This window comes from Schistocerca serialis, chromosome 5 (genome assembly GCF_023864345.2).
Source record: "Schistocerca serialis cubense isolate TAMUIC-IGC-003099 chromosome 5, iqSchSeri2.2, whole genome shotgun sequence".
In the NCBI taxonomy this organism is placed as follows: domain Eukaryota; kingdom Metazoa; phylum Arthropoda; class Insecta; order Orthoptera; family Acrididae; genus Schistocerca; species Schistocerca serialis.
In genome coordinates this window covers 493282480-493299222 of record NC_064642.1, presented here as the reverse complement: position 1 = coordinate 493299222, position 16743 = coordinate 493282480, and the positions used below count along the sequence as shown (strand labels likewise).

Here is a 16743-nt window from a genome sequence, read left to right as displayed (position 1 = left end):
GACCATATGCAAAGTTTATGCATTGTGTTTTTACCTCTGCAAACTCTTTAAAGTTTTCTGCAGTGCTCAATAAGCTGGTGCAAGTCTGCCCTGGTGAGACAGAATGGAGGGATGCAAATGGTACAAAGAGGAAAGGTCAAGCGAGGAAGGAAAAGGTGAACTGCAACAGTTTGAAGGCGGGTAGTCAGGAAGATGAGTTGACTATGAACGTCTTCCTGTATGAGCAGCATGACTCCCCCATGAGATGGAATGTTGCCTTCGGGGGAAGGTCAAAACGGACCAGGAAGAAATACGAGAGCTCAAAGTGGTCGCGAGGACATAATTTTGTTTCCTGGAGGCATAGAAAAAGCAGACACTGCGATTCTAAGAGCAGCCATAAATCCTCTTTGTTGGATCGAAGACCGCAGACGTTCCACTGGAGAAGAGTCATGATGAGTAAAAAATGAAGGGATGTCCCCTCGGCGGCTGCTCAGTGTCAGCCCTCTAAGACTAGTAGCTACAGGGTGCAGAGGAAGGAGGATCCTGCTCCATGAGGTCCACAGAAGCATCGGCATTCTCCTTCTATTGGTCTGCGGAGTCTACGACAGAGAAATGGTTGGTGGTAAGCACTGGGACAGGAAGGTCAGCTGGAAGAGGGTATCATATGATGACACAGTCAAAGAGGAACTCTTTAGTCGGCGAAAGAGAAGTCTGTTTGCCTTTGTTTGACTTCTTGGAGCCTTTCCAGTTGGCAGGGGAAGACTCTGATGTTGGTTGGCTGGAGGAACGTAGGAAGTCTTCACGGGAGTATTCCTTCAGTCCGTTGCAGCCTGCCGGTTGGGGGCATGTTGCACAGCTGCAGGAAGGGACAGGGATGCTGCCATGACTCTGGGCAATTTCACAACCGTAGTGCTAAATTTGAGGTCACGTGTCTGTGTGGCCATGTCCTTTATGGAGTGAGATGTAGCAAGAAAAGTACCGTAGGTGTCAGATGGTAGAACACAAGGTTTCCGACTAGCCAACAACTTGCGAGCAACCAGTTATGGCACTTTTTCTTTCAACCAGATCTCTTGGAAAGCCTGCTCATCGAGATGCACAGAACAATCGCAGGAGGAGGTGGCGTGGCCACAAAAGCAGAATGCCTTTGTGTAAAGAAGAGAGAGATTTCACAGGGCCAGCAATTGCGTCAACACCTTCTGAGCAATAAACCGGATTTACCGTAGCAAAAGACTAACTGTCTTAAGTACGTGAAACCATGAGGAACCATCCATGGTGGAGCTGGGAGGATCTTTGAATCGTTAACTCCATTCTGTTTACAAAAACAGTGGAGAGTATTCTGATCTTGACTGCTGAAAATGCAGAATACATTTCCACATTTCCAAAAACAGCCCAGGGGAAAAAGAACAGCAAGACGACAGACATGCAGCATGAAAGGGAAAATATGCTGAAAAGGCCAGGGCCCCGTGGTAGCCAAGCAGGAACCTGCCAAAGAACAGCGAGCCAGGGGGAGGGTGGGGTGGGGGTTCTCTCTCTGCCCATGCTATAACTTGCCAATAGTTTGTTTTGATATCCCAAGCCATTCAGGAGATAGAATGGATGTTATGAATATTTTACTCTTGTTGTATCATTAGTGTGTGCAGGTGCAAGTGAAAAATCTACATAAAATCCATTTTCTTGAGACTGAGAATACATATAGACCTGCTCCCAAGTTTAAAGAAAAATGTCAGATGCTTTTCACACATAGCATGCACAATCTAATATGCACCAAACACAAAATGATAATGACCCCTATTTTTCATTGCAAATCTTTCTAATTGAAATATCACCAACAAGTATGACTATTAACAAAATGATGGGTACTTCATCATAACACTGACAAAGTTATATGTAATTCAAAAATCAATTCTTTTTTTGCCAAGTAGTTTCTGTAAAATCATGTGACAAATATCGCATGGCAAATGCCCCAGTTTCGTCAGCCCAGTATGTTGTCGACCGATTGCACTGGCTCTGGCGAACAATGTTTCGTACATTCTGGCTCGATAGCAGGTGCATGTCCTCACCAGTCAATGCTGCCACCCAGCTACCAATCTTTGCTGTCCCCTTAGACAGCAACGTGTTATTCTTTGTGGCACGTTCAAGCCATCTCTTACTAGCCTCCGCTACAAAAGAAGCCCCACTTAATGTGTGTGCACCCTACAGATGAGTGATGTATTAAAAATCGTTTTTCCTTCTAGTATTATATTTGTGGATGTTACTGTTGTTATAAAACTGTGATTGATTGTTGAAACAAAATTAATAATAGAGTGAATGTACTGTGAAGCTGTTGTCACTATGCCGTGTGCCCTACTGTTTAACACTCTCACTGCTACAGAGGTTCTCTCAGCATTCCATTTCGAGGGCAGCTGTTGTTATGGCTGTACTGCTCACCAAATGCTGGTGCCTATGCTGAAAGATGGCATTCTGGTATGTACAAAATTTTTATCACAGATTTTTCATAAATTATTAGGTGTAAAAAATTTTATTTTTGCCACATAATACAATCTCATACCCTCACTCAATAAAGAACTGAAATTCTTTCCATTATCTGTCAATTACAGCACTGCATCAAATTAAGTGAAACACTGCAAAAAACTTTAAAAGAGTTTGCAGAGGTAAAAACGCATTGCGTGAACATTGCATGTGGTCAATTGTACATCACTCACTGCAGTGAACGAAATATAGGTAAGCTATTGAAATTTTATTTGATACTGAAAGCAGAAGAATCTCTCATTTCATTCTCAATTTATTGGGTTCTACATTCGTTGGACAGTCATGCGTGACGCCCCCATTCACGCCACTGTACATTGGGAATCGTGGTTGTAACACCTGTCATAACTCAAATGATTCAAGCTATCGAAACAAGGATTTTTGCAAATTATAGCACTCACAATGAGGCACATATATTGCATGATAAATACTCGAAAGTTTTTTACTCACTGAGATATGTAAATAAATCGTCTGCAGCAGTGACAGATCGTTCTCTCAGGACTCATACAGACATCCACAGTAGAGTAGGAAAACCCAAGTGGCACACACCTACCCATCCACAGCAACTGGGTAACAGCGTAGCATGAGACACATCCATAGCAGTGAAGGGATTAAAGAGTTGTCTATGCAAGTTTCTAGAGTGGGCACTACACATTATCCTTATTGCATGTTTCTGTGCGAAAACACTTTTCTCAAACATGAGTTATCCCCACAAAATGCCACAAAACATTAGAAAAAGAAAATCAATTTTTTGAAATTTTTGTTCCTAGAAGACTCCCTCCCACATCCAACTCTCAAACTGACTGCAATGAGGAAAGCAGTAAAGTTAAAGCTCATATGTAAGTCTGCTGATAGTCATTATTCACACTCACAATTCACAAATGGAATGGGTGGGGGGGTTATGATATTGTCATCAGAAGTACTCTCCATCACAAATCGTAAGTTGGCTTACAGAGTTCAGATGCAGATGTAGTGCTAACAACACTATACCCAACATATAATTTCAATTTACACACACCGTTGGATTGACTATCACTTTAAAATGTGATTCAAAGCCAAACAAGAATGTGTTTTCAAACAATTCTCCTTTCTGTTGCCCCAATCTCTTCTTAACAATCGCTTCACACCTGTAACTCTTAAACCTTAATATCATCCAACTTAGTAAAATATAGAAGTATTTTAATATATCTTATAATTATTCCATTCAAAAATTTAGTTTTGGGTGCTATGGAAAAACAACTTTGTAATCTTTTTCTACCTTACCTCATAACTTTGATGTAACCCTTAGCAGCAGCAACATGCAATGCTCTTGCACCAGTTTTTGGATGTGGTTCATCATCAAAGAAACCACTATTGAGCCAAGCTTTAGCATCTTCCAACATCATTCGTTCTTCCTCATTACGGGCTTCATCACAATCAATACCTAGCATAAAGCAAGGTATTTTTACTTACGTATTTCATTATTAACAGTAACAATTACAAGCAACATACTAATACACTCAGAAAAAACACTGTCCACTTAACAAAAGGGGCTTTTTTTCATGTGTAACATTGCAGGCACTAAAGCAAAATAATCACATTTTTACAGAGTACATGCAGACTAGTTTGTCTTATAGTATGAAGCTAACAGTTTTATTGTTTCCAATCTAGACCATCTCTTTCCTACTACATACCCCCTCACACAGTGTCTATTTCACAAATTTATCTTATTTTAACTTTGTGGTTAGGTATGATCTTTTATATCAGTCAATCTATATACTTTGTTCTGTGCGTTATTGTATTTCAAGTGCTTGTGTATCATACTTTATGAATTGAATTTGCCCATATAAGTGGGAAAACTGCCTAAAAACCACTCAGGCTCGTATCTCTGTCTCTCAAGTTAGCATGCTGCTCATTAAGTTGTACAAGCAGGTCATTTCGAATCTAGACTATACCTCACTGTAAATATTATGTTTTTTAGATGACATCTATGTCAGAATTTACCATTCAAAGGATATTTGGATAGCAAATTTAACTGGATTAGTACACTGGGACATTTGGGCTTATGCACTAAAAAGATCAATAACTAGAGGCCAATTAAAGATCACTTACTTTCAAAGAAACTGATACACAGAATACTGGTGTGTAGGTAGACAGACTCTAAACATATTTGTATAACATCATTTTTACATATCTGAACCAACTCTACAAAAATGTAGTAGCAGCAGCAGCAGTAGTAGTAGTAGTAGTAGTATGAGGAGTATAGTAGAAGGAAGAGGCAAAAGAAAAGTAAACTTTGGTGGTTGTGATGTCAAAGTGAGGAGAAATAATAAAGAGTCATTAGACAGGAAACAAAGTACAAAAAATTGGGCCGGGGGGCAAGTGGGGAGAAATGATTTTCGTGTATATTTTAATATGGCAACAGAAGAGCTTTCAGATTTGAAATTAACTTGTTTCCAAAGTCTGAGAATACTTATTTACAGAAAGTTAGACAATAATAAACAGTAAAAATATAAAGATAATCAGGCTAGGAGAAGAAAGAAATATTAGGTTGTAATGTCTGGATCATAATGTGGTCATTAGAGACAGAAAAACTCTGAGTGGATGAGAAAAGGCGAAAAAGGCTGCCATGTTATCCTGAATAGAGGTATCCCCAGCATTTTCTTTAACAGATGTACGGGAACCACAGAAAATAAGAATGTGGGTATTCACAGTGCTCTGAACCTTGTTCCTCCAAATGTGAGATCAGCTGCTCAACCACTGCATCATATCACTCAGACCAGCTGGAAAGTCTAATAGTACAGTGTGTTCTTAGTTATAAAATATGCAATCACACCTAAAAAAAGTTGGCAAATCCTTTTTACAGGTTTTAATTATGTATCTTTAAACTGTTCGCAGAAACAATAACCAAGAATAATATTTCTTCATAATTCCGCACCACAGATTAGATAAATAGTAGGAATGACGTCACGTAAAACCTAAGCTGCTGTTTAATTTATTCTTGAATGTGTAACTGGTTTCAGTCAAAGCACCTATTGTACGAACTTCAAGAATACGAAAAATTTCTAGCAAAATACTGTTTGGAAATTGTGAGTAAAACACAGTGGTGTGGACACAAGCCAGTACCTAGTGCCGATATCCAAATGCTTATAGACACCCACTGAGCAACTTCAGCACTTTCACAGTGCCAGCAGTCTGCAATCATGTCCCAGGTGCTGAGGCAATAACTGGCATTTCAAGGCATTTTGAAAGCACTTTATGGACCACGAAAATGACCTCAACTGCAACGTAACTTGTCTTGTCTAGTACAAAAGCAAGCCATACAATCAGACTAGTATGTCAACTCAATTGCGCAATGAATCAGCATCTGCTGTGGGTTGGCTGCTGCTATATGGTATGAGGGTTGGAATAATGCTCTACTAACCACTGAACCACAGGGCACCTACTCGACATTACACTCACCTCTGCAGGGGGAGCTACAGCAACCCTGCCAGCAGGCTAACAATAATATAAGGTTGTCACATCTGACACAGTACTAGCGAGATATGCAGACAATTCAAGGCCTCAGAACTACTGAGGCAGTAGCCGCCACCATCCTCTTGATGCCACTTCTCACCACTGTGGACCACAAGATCGACATATGAATACAGCCAAAGAAAATTGACAATGGGAGTTGACATCAGGCTGTGCCGCCATATGAGTGAGTGCACCCGTAACTGCTGTAGCTTGTTGGAGTAACCGAGTTTACATACACATGTCTATCTTGGGGAAGCCAGTTTCACCTCCAACAGATTAGTTTAGCCCCTGTCAACCCTTCAAAACCCACGATGTCCGTGTGAGAGGCTTTTGCCCTCTTGATCACCACAATAATGACTCTTCCACCCTTCCACAGCAGTTATTGCACCATAGACCTGCTACACTTTGGTGCCCAACAGGGTCCATGCGACCACTCACTTGCTGAATTGTTCCTTTCTGGTGACTGTAGTGAGACTGGCAAAGATGCAACAGTTGTCCACTACGCAAATAAGTAGCAGCATGTCATTATCACAACAACACATTGGCTCCTTGTTTCCACTTTTCCTGATTCTGTGTCCAACCCCTTTTTTCCATTTCATTTACATCTACGTCATGCTCTGCAAGCCACCTCATGGTGTGGCAGAGGGTACTTTTTGTACCACTAACTGAGCCCCCAACCCTGTTCCTCTCACAAATAGCACTTGGGAAGAATGACTGTCAGTAGGTCTCTATACTGGCTCCGATTTCTCGAATTTTCTCCTCATGGTCATTATGGGAGATGTATGGGGGGCGGGAGGGGTGGGGGTGGGGGGGGGAGTAACATGTTGGCTGATTATTCCCAGAGTGTGCTCTCTTGAAATCTGAATAGTAAATCTCTTTGTGATGCAAAATGCCACTCTTGTAATGTTTGCCAATGGAGGTTGTTGACCATCTCCATAACGAAACTTGCAGCTCTTCATTGGATCTTCTCTATCTCTTCTACCAGTCCTATCTGGTAGGCATCCTAGATAGATGAACAATACTCAAGAATCGATCAAACAATTGCCTTATTATCCACTTCCTTCGGGGATGAGTTACATTTCCTTAAGTTTCTTCCTATGAATCTGAGTCCAGCATCTGCTTTTCCCACTATTTGTTTCATGTGGTCATTTCACTTAAGGCCACTCTGGATAGTTACTCATAGATATTATCTGGCAGATACTGCTTCCTGTTGTTAGTCATCAACAGTGTTGGCATAGATTAGTGGATTTCTTTTCCGATGTATGCACAATATGTTACATTTATTTACATTCATGGACAACTGCCAGAGCCTGCGCCATTCGTCAATTCTCTGGAGATCATTCTGCAAACTGTTTCTATCTTCTGGCATTGCTGCTTTGTTACAGACAACCGCATCATCTGCCAACAGCCTTTCAGACTTTTTCTACTTCATAATTTATATATATTGTAAACAGTAACAGTCCTATCACACTTCCTTGGGGTACTCTGGAAACTATCTTTACATCTGTCAGTTTTGTTCCATTAAAGTGACGTGTTGAACTGTGTCTGCAAGTAAGTCTTGACTCCAGTCACAAATGCGCTCTGATACTCAATAAGCTTGTATTTTTTTTCACTAAATGGCAGTGCAGGATGGTGTCAAATCCTTCCTGAAGTCAAGGAACATGGCATCAACCTGAGTGCTGTGGCTCTCATGGAGGAACAGAGTGAGCTGAGTATTGCAGGATCTCTGTTTGCGGAATCCATGTCAATTTTTATAGAGGATATTTCTCTTCTCCAAGAAGGCCATAATTCTATAACAAATTGATGTCAATGATACAGGTCTTATAATTGCGTGCATCTGTCCTACAGCCCTTCTTAAAAATGTGAATGACCTGCACTTTCTTCCAGTCACTAGGTAACCTTTGTTGCTTGAGCGACCTGGTTTGTTGCTCAAGCGACCTATGATAAATTACTGCTAGAAGGGGAGCAAGTCGTTTCGCATAATCTTTGTAGAATCTTACAGGCATCTCATCTGGTCCTGATGCCATTACACTATTAAACAATTTCAGTTGTTTTTCTATTCTGCGATCAGTTATCTAAATAGCTGCCATTTCAACATTTATGTGATGATTTAAAGGAGAGACCATTTTACAATGTTCGGCGGTGAAATAATTTCGGAAGACCATCTTCAGTATTTCGGCCTTCGCTCTTATCTTCCATTTATGTGTCAGTATGGTCACTGAGTGAATGAATATAAGATTTTGACCCACTTACTGATTTTACACATGACCAAAACCTCTTAGTGTTTTTCCTCAGATCTGCTGCGAAGTTTTACTTTCCAAGTCATTGAATACTACTTTCATTGCTCTCCTTATGCTCATTTTCGTTTTGTTCAGCTTTTGTTTGTCAGCTAGGTTTTTACTTCACTTGAATGTGGGATGAAGTTCTCCTTTTTCATGTAGCAGCTTTCTAACACGGCTATTAAACCATGGTGGGTCTTTCCCAGCCCTCAAGACCTTACTTGGAAAATGCTTGTCTATGGCGTATTGCACGATTCCTTTGAATATTTTACTTTCATTTCCCACATCTTCGTACTCACCGAAAATTTGACGCAAACTGCTCAGATACTCTGAAATTTGTATCCTGTCACTCTTACTAAGCAAAAATATCTTCCTATCTTTCTCAACATTCATTGTCAGAACCCATCATAAATGCTATAACAGCCTTATAATCACCAATACCTTCCTCTAAGTTAACTGATTCGATAAATTCAGGTCTGTTTGTTGTCAGAAGACCTAAGACACTACCCTCACGAGTTGGTTCTCTTAACTATCTGCTCAAAGTAATTTTCGGACATGACATCCAGAACAATGTCACACAAATTCTTGTGCCTGGCACAAGTTTTTTGGCAAGTTGAAGTCATCCCCTATTACAGCAGGATGATCAGTAAAATTATAATCGAGAAATTCGCATTTGATACCATCACTGAAAGGTCTGAGCCTCTGGTTTAGAACTTCCACTCTGCTCCAAACCAGAGGAACGCAATCAAACCTGGGTACAATACTACGTACAGACAGCCCAGCCTGCACTCTGTGTGTAATGCTACTTGCCTTTACCAAATCAGCCAACCACTGATAGGAGCCGAGGATGGCCTCAGAACCAAAGCAGCAGGCATCATTCATGCCAACAACATGTTCCACTCTATGCACTCAGTGCACTTCACAGCCACAGGCACAGCCTCTTCCGCATCACAGGCAAGACTCCCGGTGAACATACTGAGTGCACACTGACATTCCTTCCTGCTATTTCCCTGAGGGGCTCCATCACCTGCGGAACATTGGAACTCCCAATGAAAAGCATACCCACCCTCTGCACTTGTCTGTACTGGAGAGGAAGATCGGCCACTGGCCCAACAGGAGAGGCATCCCATGCTGTCTCAGAGTTAACAACAACATTGGGTAGCACCTTGTACCTGCTACTAAGGCATAAGAGCCAGTCACGCGATCTGCTTCCTCTTTCACCTTTCACCCAGTGACACGCGAACCCACCACTGTTTGCCACCCACTCTTCAAGTGAGGACAGACTGGCAAGATGTTGCTTATCAGAAGATGTAGCGGCACCCAAGTCGCCAGGGATTTCCAATGACACCAATGGTGTCACAGGTCTCATTCCCAGTGCCCCAATGTTGCCACAACTTTGAGCACTAGCTGGAAACACTAAAAATGCTCTGCAGATTTCTCACTATGCCCTGACATGACAAACTCTTAAATGGAAACAAATTTCTCTACTGAAGTGGATGTATCTAAAATTATCTGTTACTGGAAACTCTGTTTAACCGAAAGCTAGTGTACGAGATATGTATGCGAACTAGAATGCACTGATCCAAATAATATGCCGTACCATTATGAGATTTAAACTTTGTGCCATGATGTGGTGGTCTGATGGCTGGGAAATTATACTAGAAAGCCACCTCACACAAGGACATGCACCAAGACTTCTGAAGAAACAGAAACTTACAGTAATTTGCTAACCACTAGTCTACACAGCAAAATACAAAGGTATACTTCACTCCTTTGCAGAAGCACTTCGGGAAAGAAAAACCCCACTACTGTGTATCAGACTACTGCTCCGATACCACTGTAAGAGTGTATGTTGGGAAGGCACAGGGAAGTACAAGTAGGAGACCGTTATGTAAATGATAGACCAGTGTAGACATGATTGGTCCTGCCTACATCAAACTACTCCAGTTGTGCCAAGACACAGTGCAGATGGCAGTAGAAAAGCTGCCTAGAATAACTGTCACAATCAGTGTAAGGGAGAATGTATTGGGTACTAGGAAGTTTTATGGAGTAACATAGATGTACTAAGAGAGAGAGGGTGTGGCTGGGAAAGCACTTGTGGTTAAATAAGTCAGTGATATGAAGGAGCTGGCATAGCACAACAGAACGAACTAGTCCCTCAGGAAGCTTTGAATTGAGATACTGAGATTTATTATTGAGTATTGAGGATTTATGGTGAAGATGGCATATTAGGGCATTATGGTGACAAAGGATTTCCTAGTATTGTTGAGCTGCATTAAAGGACACGGCCTTTAGTTGTGAAAGTGTCCGTGGATGAATACGTTAGGGGGATTGCGGAGCAAACACTGGAAAGGTTTTTCACAGGGCAAGGTACAGTTTAAGTTTTAAGTGATAGTCTTCTTATTCTTATGAGCAATATAACAGTGACTACCACCGATTACTTCTTTTTATGAATAACTGAGGTTAAACTCTTCTGAATGTTTATGTATCAGGTACACCTATGCTTGAAAACATTTAGAATTGCCAAGATTAAAAACACAGAGAACGTCATTCATGCAAGAGGCTTACATACGAGTATGAAGGAGACATTTTGTTAAAGTTCAAGTAGTAACTAGGAAATAGTTGAAAAGAACTTCTAAATGAGATGTCTCATTATGAGGAATGAGTGGTGATGTGATACACATAGTGGAAACTTGGCATGCTTAGTTTAGTCTGGAAACATGCTGATCATTTTCCGAAGTGTGGTAACTTGATTAGGGCAAGTGATATGTTTTCAAGGTTAAGTACAAGAGTGAAGGAGAAAGCTCATGAGAAAGTGTGGGTATGTAGTTTAATAATGCAATCCTTTATCCCCAAACTCCCACCATTATTAGATGGTTTAATGTTGCTGTCAAATTGGCAAGTGAAGGTAATGAACTATGTTCTATGGACTAGTGTTACCTACAGACTCAGCATGACAACATAGAAAAAGTTGCATGAAACAGTGAGTGGACTATAAACTGAAGTGCAAATGATATAGACAAAAGTAATTAAAGTGTAGTAGTATGTATGAATTATACTAGTGTCCATGTCATATAACTTGTGCGTAGTTTAACAGAACTAGCCAGTGACTGGCCCTATATGAGGGGTGGGGGGAGGGAGGGAGGGAGAGAGAGAGAGAGAGAGAGAGAGAGAGAGAGAGAGTTGTCTTTCATAATTGTGCCTGTGCCCAAGAAGGTGGAACCATGAAAACAATATTATTATAAATATGGGAACAAAGAGTACAGACATACAGTTGCAAGCTTAGAACTTGTCTCTGGACTAGTGTTTTGTAAAGTATGAACTGTAGGAACAACCTCCTTGTTGCTGACAGACTTTTAGCCACTAAGTGTGCCAGATTATTTTAGGAGGGGAGGAATGTAGTGGTGGTGTGGACACAAGCTGGAGCCTGATAATTAAATCCGAATGCTCACTAACACCCGCAAGCTCACCTGCACAAAACCAGGTGATCCGCAATCATGACCCGGATGCTGAGGCAATTTTGTTAGCTCTTGATGGGCTGCGTATGCAATATCAATTGCTACAAGACTGCCTAGTCTTGTATAAAGGCAAGCCACACAGCCAGGTGGTGTGTCAACATAGCTGAACTTCGAATTAAGTGTCTGCTGTGTGCTGGCTGCCACCGCAATGCCACCAATGTTCTTCCTGCTGCAGGCAGCTGCCAGATGGCACAAGGTTCAAACTACTGCCCTCCTAGTCAATGCTCCATGGCGTATGTGCCAGTCCCTGACACTCTCCTTAGCTGGGAGGAACACAGCTGCCCTGACAGCAGTATAACAACATAAGGTCATTCCATCTGACACTAATTTCAAAGTACGCCGACTATGCAAGACCTTGGCACTACTGGGGGATCAGGTACCTTTGTCCTCATGACACCACTTCTTGCCACCATAGAATGCAAGATCAACACCTGATCACATCTGTGGAATGTGGATCCTGTACGATAGTACTGGACTGAACCACTGGACGAGGCTGTGCACCTGTAACTGCTGCAACTTGTTGAAGTAGTGAACAGTTTACATGCTCACTTTCTGCCTTGGTGCAGCCACCTTCACCTCTTGACACATTCCCGTAGCCCTTGCGAACCCTTCAAACCCACAATGCCTAGGTGAGAGAGCCATCATTATCCTGACGTCTATAAGAACAGCTGTTCCATCCCTCCGTAGCAGTTATTTTACCACCAAACCGCTACAAAAAATACAAGCAATACTTTTAGATCTTTATTAACAGCAGGAGTTACACATATATATCAAATACATACAATGTCAAAACTATAATATTTATAAATAATGCTTAGACATGCAGAGATTGATGCTTGGTAAGCAAATTGCAGACAGTTATCCAGGGAACACATGAAAAAAAAAATACAAATGATCACGAACAACGGTTAGCACTACATCACTAACCTGCAAATCTGTAGATTTATTTCCAACTAACTGGGGCTTCTGACTATTATTACCTTCAGAAGATGATAACCCAAAAATTTTCAATATATTTTTTGTTTCCGAGTTCAATTTGGTCATTCAAAATGGAATTTAGAGTTTGAGCGTAATGGGAAAAAATTCTAGCTTTTGCAGTAACTCCACATACATTACCTGATCAAAAGTATCCTGACGCGTATTAGTGGATATTAATATGGAATCTGCGCCCTTCACTTATATAAGATGTCTGAATGTCTACATTGGAATGACTGTCCCTTCTCACTCAAGAGCAGAACCCAGAGAAGACAGTGATGGTGGATGCTGGGGTGGTGGTAATGTTCGGTTTGTGGGGCGGTCATCAGCACAGTCCAACTTTTACGCAATCCAACTTTTACACAGTCCAATCTAGCCACTGTCACAAATGATGATGATAATGAAATGATGAGGACCACACAAACACCCAGTCCCCGGGCAGGGAAAATCCCCAACCTGGCCAGGAAACGAACCCGGGATGCCTAGATCCAGAGGCAGCAAAGCTAACTACTAGACCACGAGGTGCAGACAAGAACGCTGGGGGTCTTGAGTGAAGTCAGCTTTCTAACTCGTCCCATAGGTGTTAAACTGAGTTCAGGTCAGGACTCTGGGTAGGCCAGTCCTCCTCAGAAATGTTACTGCCCCACAGATACCGCTTTATGACTCGATGCATTGTCACGCTGACGCAAAACAAAGATCTTGCTTTGACTTTTCCTTTACTTTATGCAGTACACAATGCTGCAAAATGTGTTCATATTCTTCTGCATTTCGTGTTTTCCTAAATACAATAATGGGACCACACCCTAACCATGAAAAACACTCCTGTACCATAAAACCACTTTGTCCGTACTGCTGATACTGCACCTGACAGCAGGTAATGTTCTCCAGGCAGTCATCAAAAACAAATCCTTCCCTCAGATTGCCACAGAGTATAGCACAAGTCATCACTCAAAACCACTTGTTCCCTGTCATTCACTGTCCAGTGGTGTCACTTTTTACTCCTCCTCTAGTGTAGCATAACACTGATTACAGAGATGTGTGGCTTATGAGAAGCTGTTCAATCATAATAACCCATTCTTTATAAATTCCTACACACAGTCATTGTGCCAACTGGACTACTGGTAGCACTTTGGAAATCAGAACTGATTCCTCCTGCTGTTTTCATGTGATTTTTTCTGACAATGCTCCACAATGCTCAATGATCCCTGTCCATCAACACATGAAGTCTGCCTGATCTTGGTTTAGGTGTAGTTTGACCTTTGTGTTTCCACATCACAGTCACATCACCAACAGTCAACTTGGGCAGCTTTAGAAGAGTTGATATCAGGTGAGTAGTCCACGTTAGAAGTCAATGAGCTCTCCTGACCAACCGACTCTCCTGACAACAAATACTTCCCACCTCCTTTTATACCGACTTCCCACCTCCTTTTATACTGGCAGGTCAGCCTCTCATGACATGTAGTGGTCAGTTTTGCAGGTGTCCAGATACTTTTGTGATCAGATAGTGTATTGATGAAAAATGCAAGTACATAACTGAAGCGCAATATACAGAAATCTATGGACCTAATTTGAGACACAGCCACATATTTCACATATCAATTTCATGGTATGTTGCGAATATATTCCTTCAGTTTGTCTTATAGTATAAAAACATGGTTTGCCATGTGTAAGCAAGTTTAGTCAGCAAGAAGGTAAAATATTTTATAGCACCTTCACGTAATACTTTGTTTGTTAAAAGTTAAAGATCTTTAAAGCTGTGCAGTAACTGCATGTTTTTCAGAATGTAAATTACTAGACCGCCCCATGAACCTTGCCGTTGGTGGGGAGGCTTGCGTGCTTCAGCGATACAGATAGCCGTACTGTAGGTGCAACCGCAACGGAGGGTTATCTGTTGAGAGGCCAGACAAACATGTGGTTCCTGAAGAGGGGCAGCAGCCTTCTCAGTAGTTGCAGGGGCAACAGTCTGGATGATTGACTGATCTGGCCTTGTAACACTAACCAAAACAGCCTTGCTGTGCTGGTACTGCGAACGGTTGAAAGCAAGGGGAAACTACAGCCGTAATTTTTCCCGAGGGCAAGCAACTTTACTGTATGGTTAAATGATTATGGTGTCCTCTTGGGTAAAAAATTCCGGAGATAAAAGAGTCCCCCATTCAGATCTCCGGGCGGGGACTACTCAGGAGGACGTTGTTATCAGGAGAAAGAAAACTGGTGTTCTACAGATCGGAGCGTGGAATGTCAGATCCCTTAATTGGGGAGGTAGGTTAGAAAATTTTAAAAGGGAAATGGATAAGTTAAAGTTAGATATAGTGGGAATAGTGAAGTTCAGTGGCAAGAGGAACAAGACTTTCAGTCAGGTGAATACAGGGTTATAAATGCAAAATCAAATAGGGGTAATGCAGGAGTAAGATTAATAATGAATAGGAAAATAGGAATGCAGGTAAGCTACTACAAACAGCATAGTGAACGCATTATTGTGGCAGAGATAGAGATGAAGCCAACACCTACCACAGTAGTACAAGTTTATATGCCAACCAGCTCTGCAGGTGAAGATATTGATGAAACGTATGATGAGATAAAAAAAATTATTCAGATAGTGAAGGGAGGCAAAAATTTAATACTCATGGGTGACTGGAATTCGATAGTAGGAAAAGGAAGAGAAGAAATGTAGTAGGTGAATATGGATTGGGGGACAGAAACGAAAGAGGAAGCCGCCTGGTAGAATTTTGCACAGAGCACAACTTAATCGTAGCTAACACTTGGTTCAAGAATCATGAAAGAAGGTTGTATGCATGGAAGAACCCTGGAGATACTAGAAGGTATCAGACAGATTATATAATGGTAAGACAGAGATTCAGGAACCAGGTTTTAAATTGTAAAACATTTCCGGGGGCAGATGTGGACTCTGACTACAATCTATTGGTTATGAACTGTAAATTAAAATTGAAGAAACTGCAAAAAGGTGGGAATTTGCGGCGACGGGACCTGGTTAAACTGAAAGAACCAGAGGTTGTAGAGAGCATTGAGAGACGAAATAGTGAAGGTAGCAGAGGATCAAGTAGGTAAAAATCCTTCAGAAACAGAAGAGGTATTGAATTTAATTGATGAAAGAACAAAATATAAAAATGCAGTAAATGAAGCAGGCAAAAAGGAATACAAAAGTCTCAAAAAATGACATTGACAGGAAGTGGAATATGGCTATGCAGGGATGGCTAGAGGACAAATGGAAGGTTGTAGAGGCACATATCACTAGGGTTAAGACAGATACTGCCTACAGGAAAATTAAAGAGACCTTTGGAGGAAAGAGAACCACTTGCATGAATATCAAGAGCTCAGATGGAAACCCAGTTCTAAGCAAAGAGGGGAAAGCAGAAAGGTGGAAGGAGTATATAGAGGGTCTATACAAGGGCAATGTTCTTGAGGACAATATTATAGAAATGGAAGAGAATGCAGATGAAGATGAAATAGGAGATATGATACTGCATGAAGAGTTTGACAGAAGTCTTCCAGTGCTAAGTCGAAACAAGGCCCCAGGAGTAGACAACATTCCATTAGAACTACTGACAGCCTTGGGAGAGCCAGGCCTAACAAAACTGTACCATCTAGTGAAGAGGTTGTACGAGACAGGCGAAAGACCCACAGACTTCAAGAAGAATATAATAATTCCAATCCCAAAGAAAGCAGGTGTTGACAGATGTGAAAACTACCGAACTATCAGTGTAATAAGCCATGGCTGCAAAATACTAACACGAATTCTTTACAGACGAATGGAAAAACTGGTAGAAGCCGACCTCGGGGAAGACCAGTTTGGATTCCGTAGAAATGTTGGAACACTTGAGGCAAAACTGACCCTACGACTTATCTTGGAAGCTAGATTAAGGAAAGGAAAACCTACGTTTCTAGCATTTGTAGACCTAGAGAAAGCATTTGACAATGTTGACTGGAATACTCTCTTTCAAATTCTGAAGGTG

General features: G+C 41.4%; 1 protein-coding gene across 6 annotated transcripts in view; it reads right to left on the bottom strand.

Annotated features, from left to right (window-relative positions):
• The window catches only part of LOC126481672 (protein phosphatase 1 regulatory subunit 12A), a 374220-nt gene that overhangs the window by 231171 nt on the left and 126306 nt on the right, over positions 1–16743 (bottom strand). For all 6 annotated transcript variants that reach the window (XM_050105600.1, XM_050105601.1, XM_050105605.1 and 3 more), the window contains exon 4: positions 3769–3928. In XM_050105600.1, coding sequence (XP_049961557.1) covers positions 3769–3928 — 160 coding nt within the window. The remainder of the gene's footprint in view (positions 1–3768; positions 3929–16743) is intronic.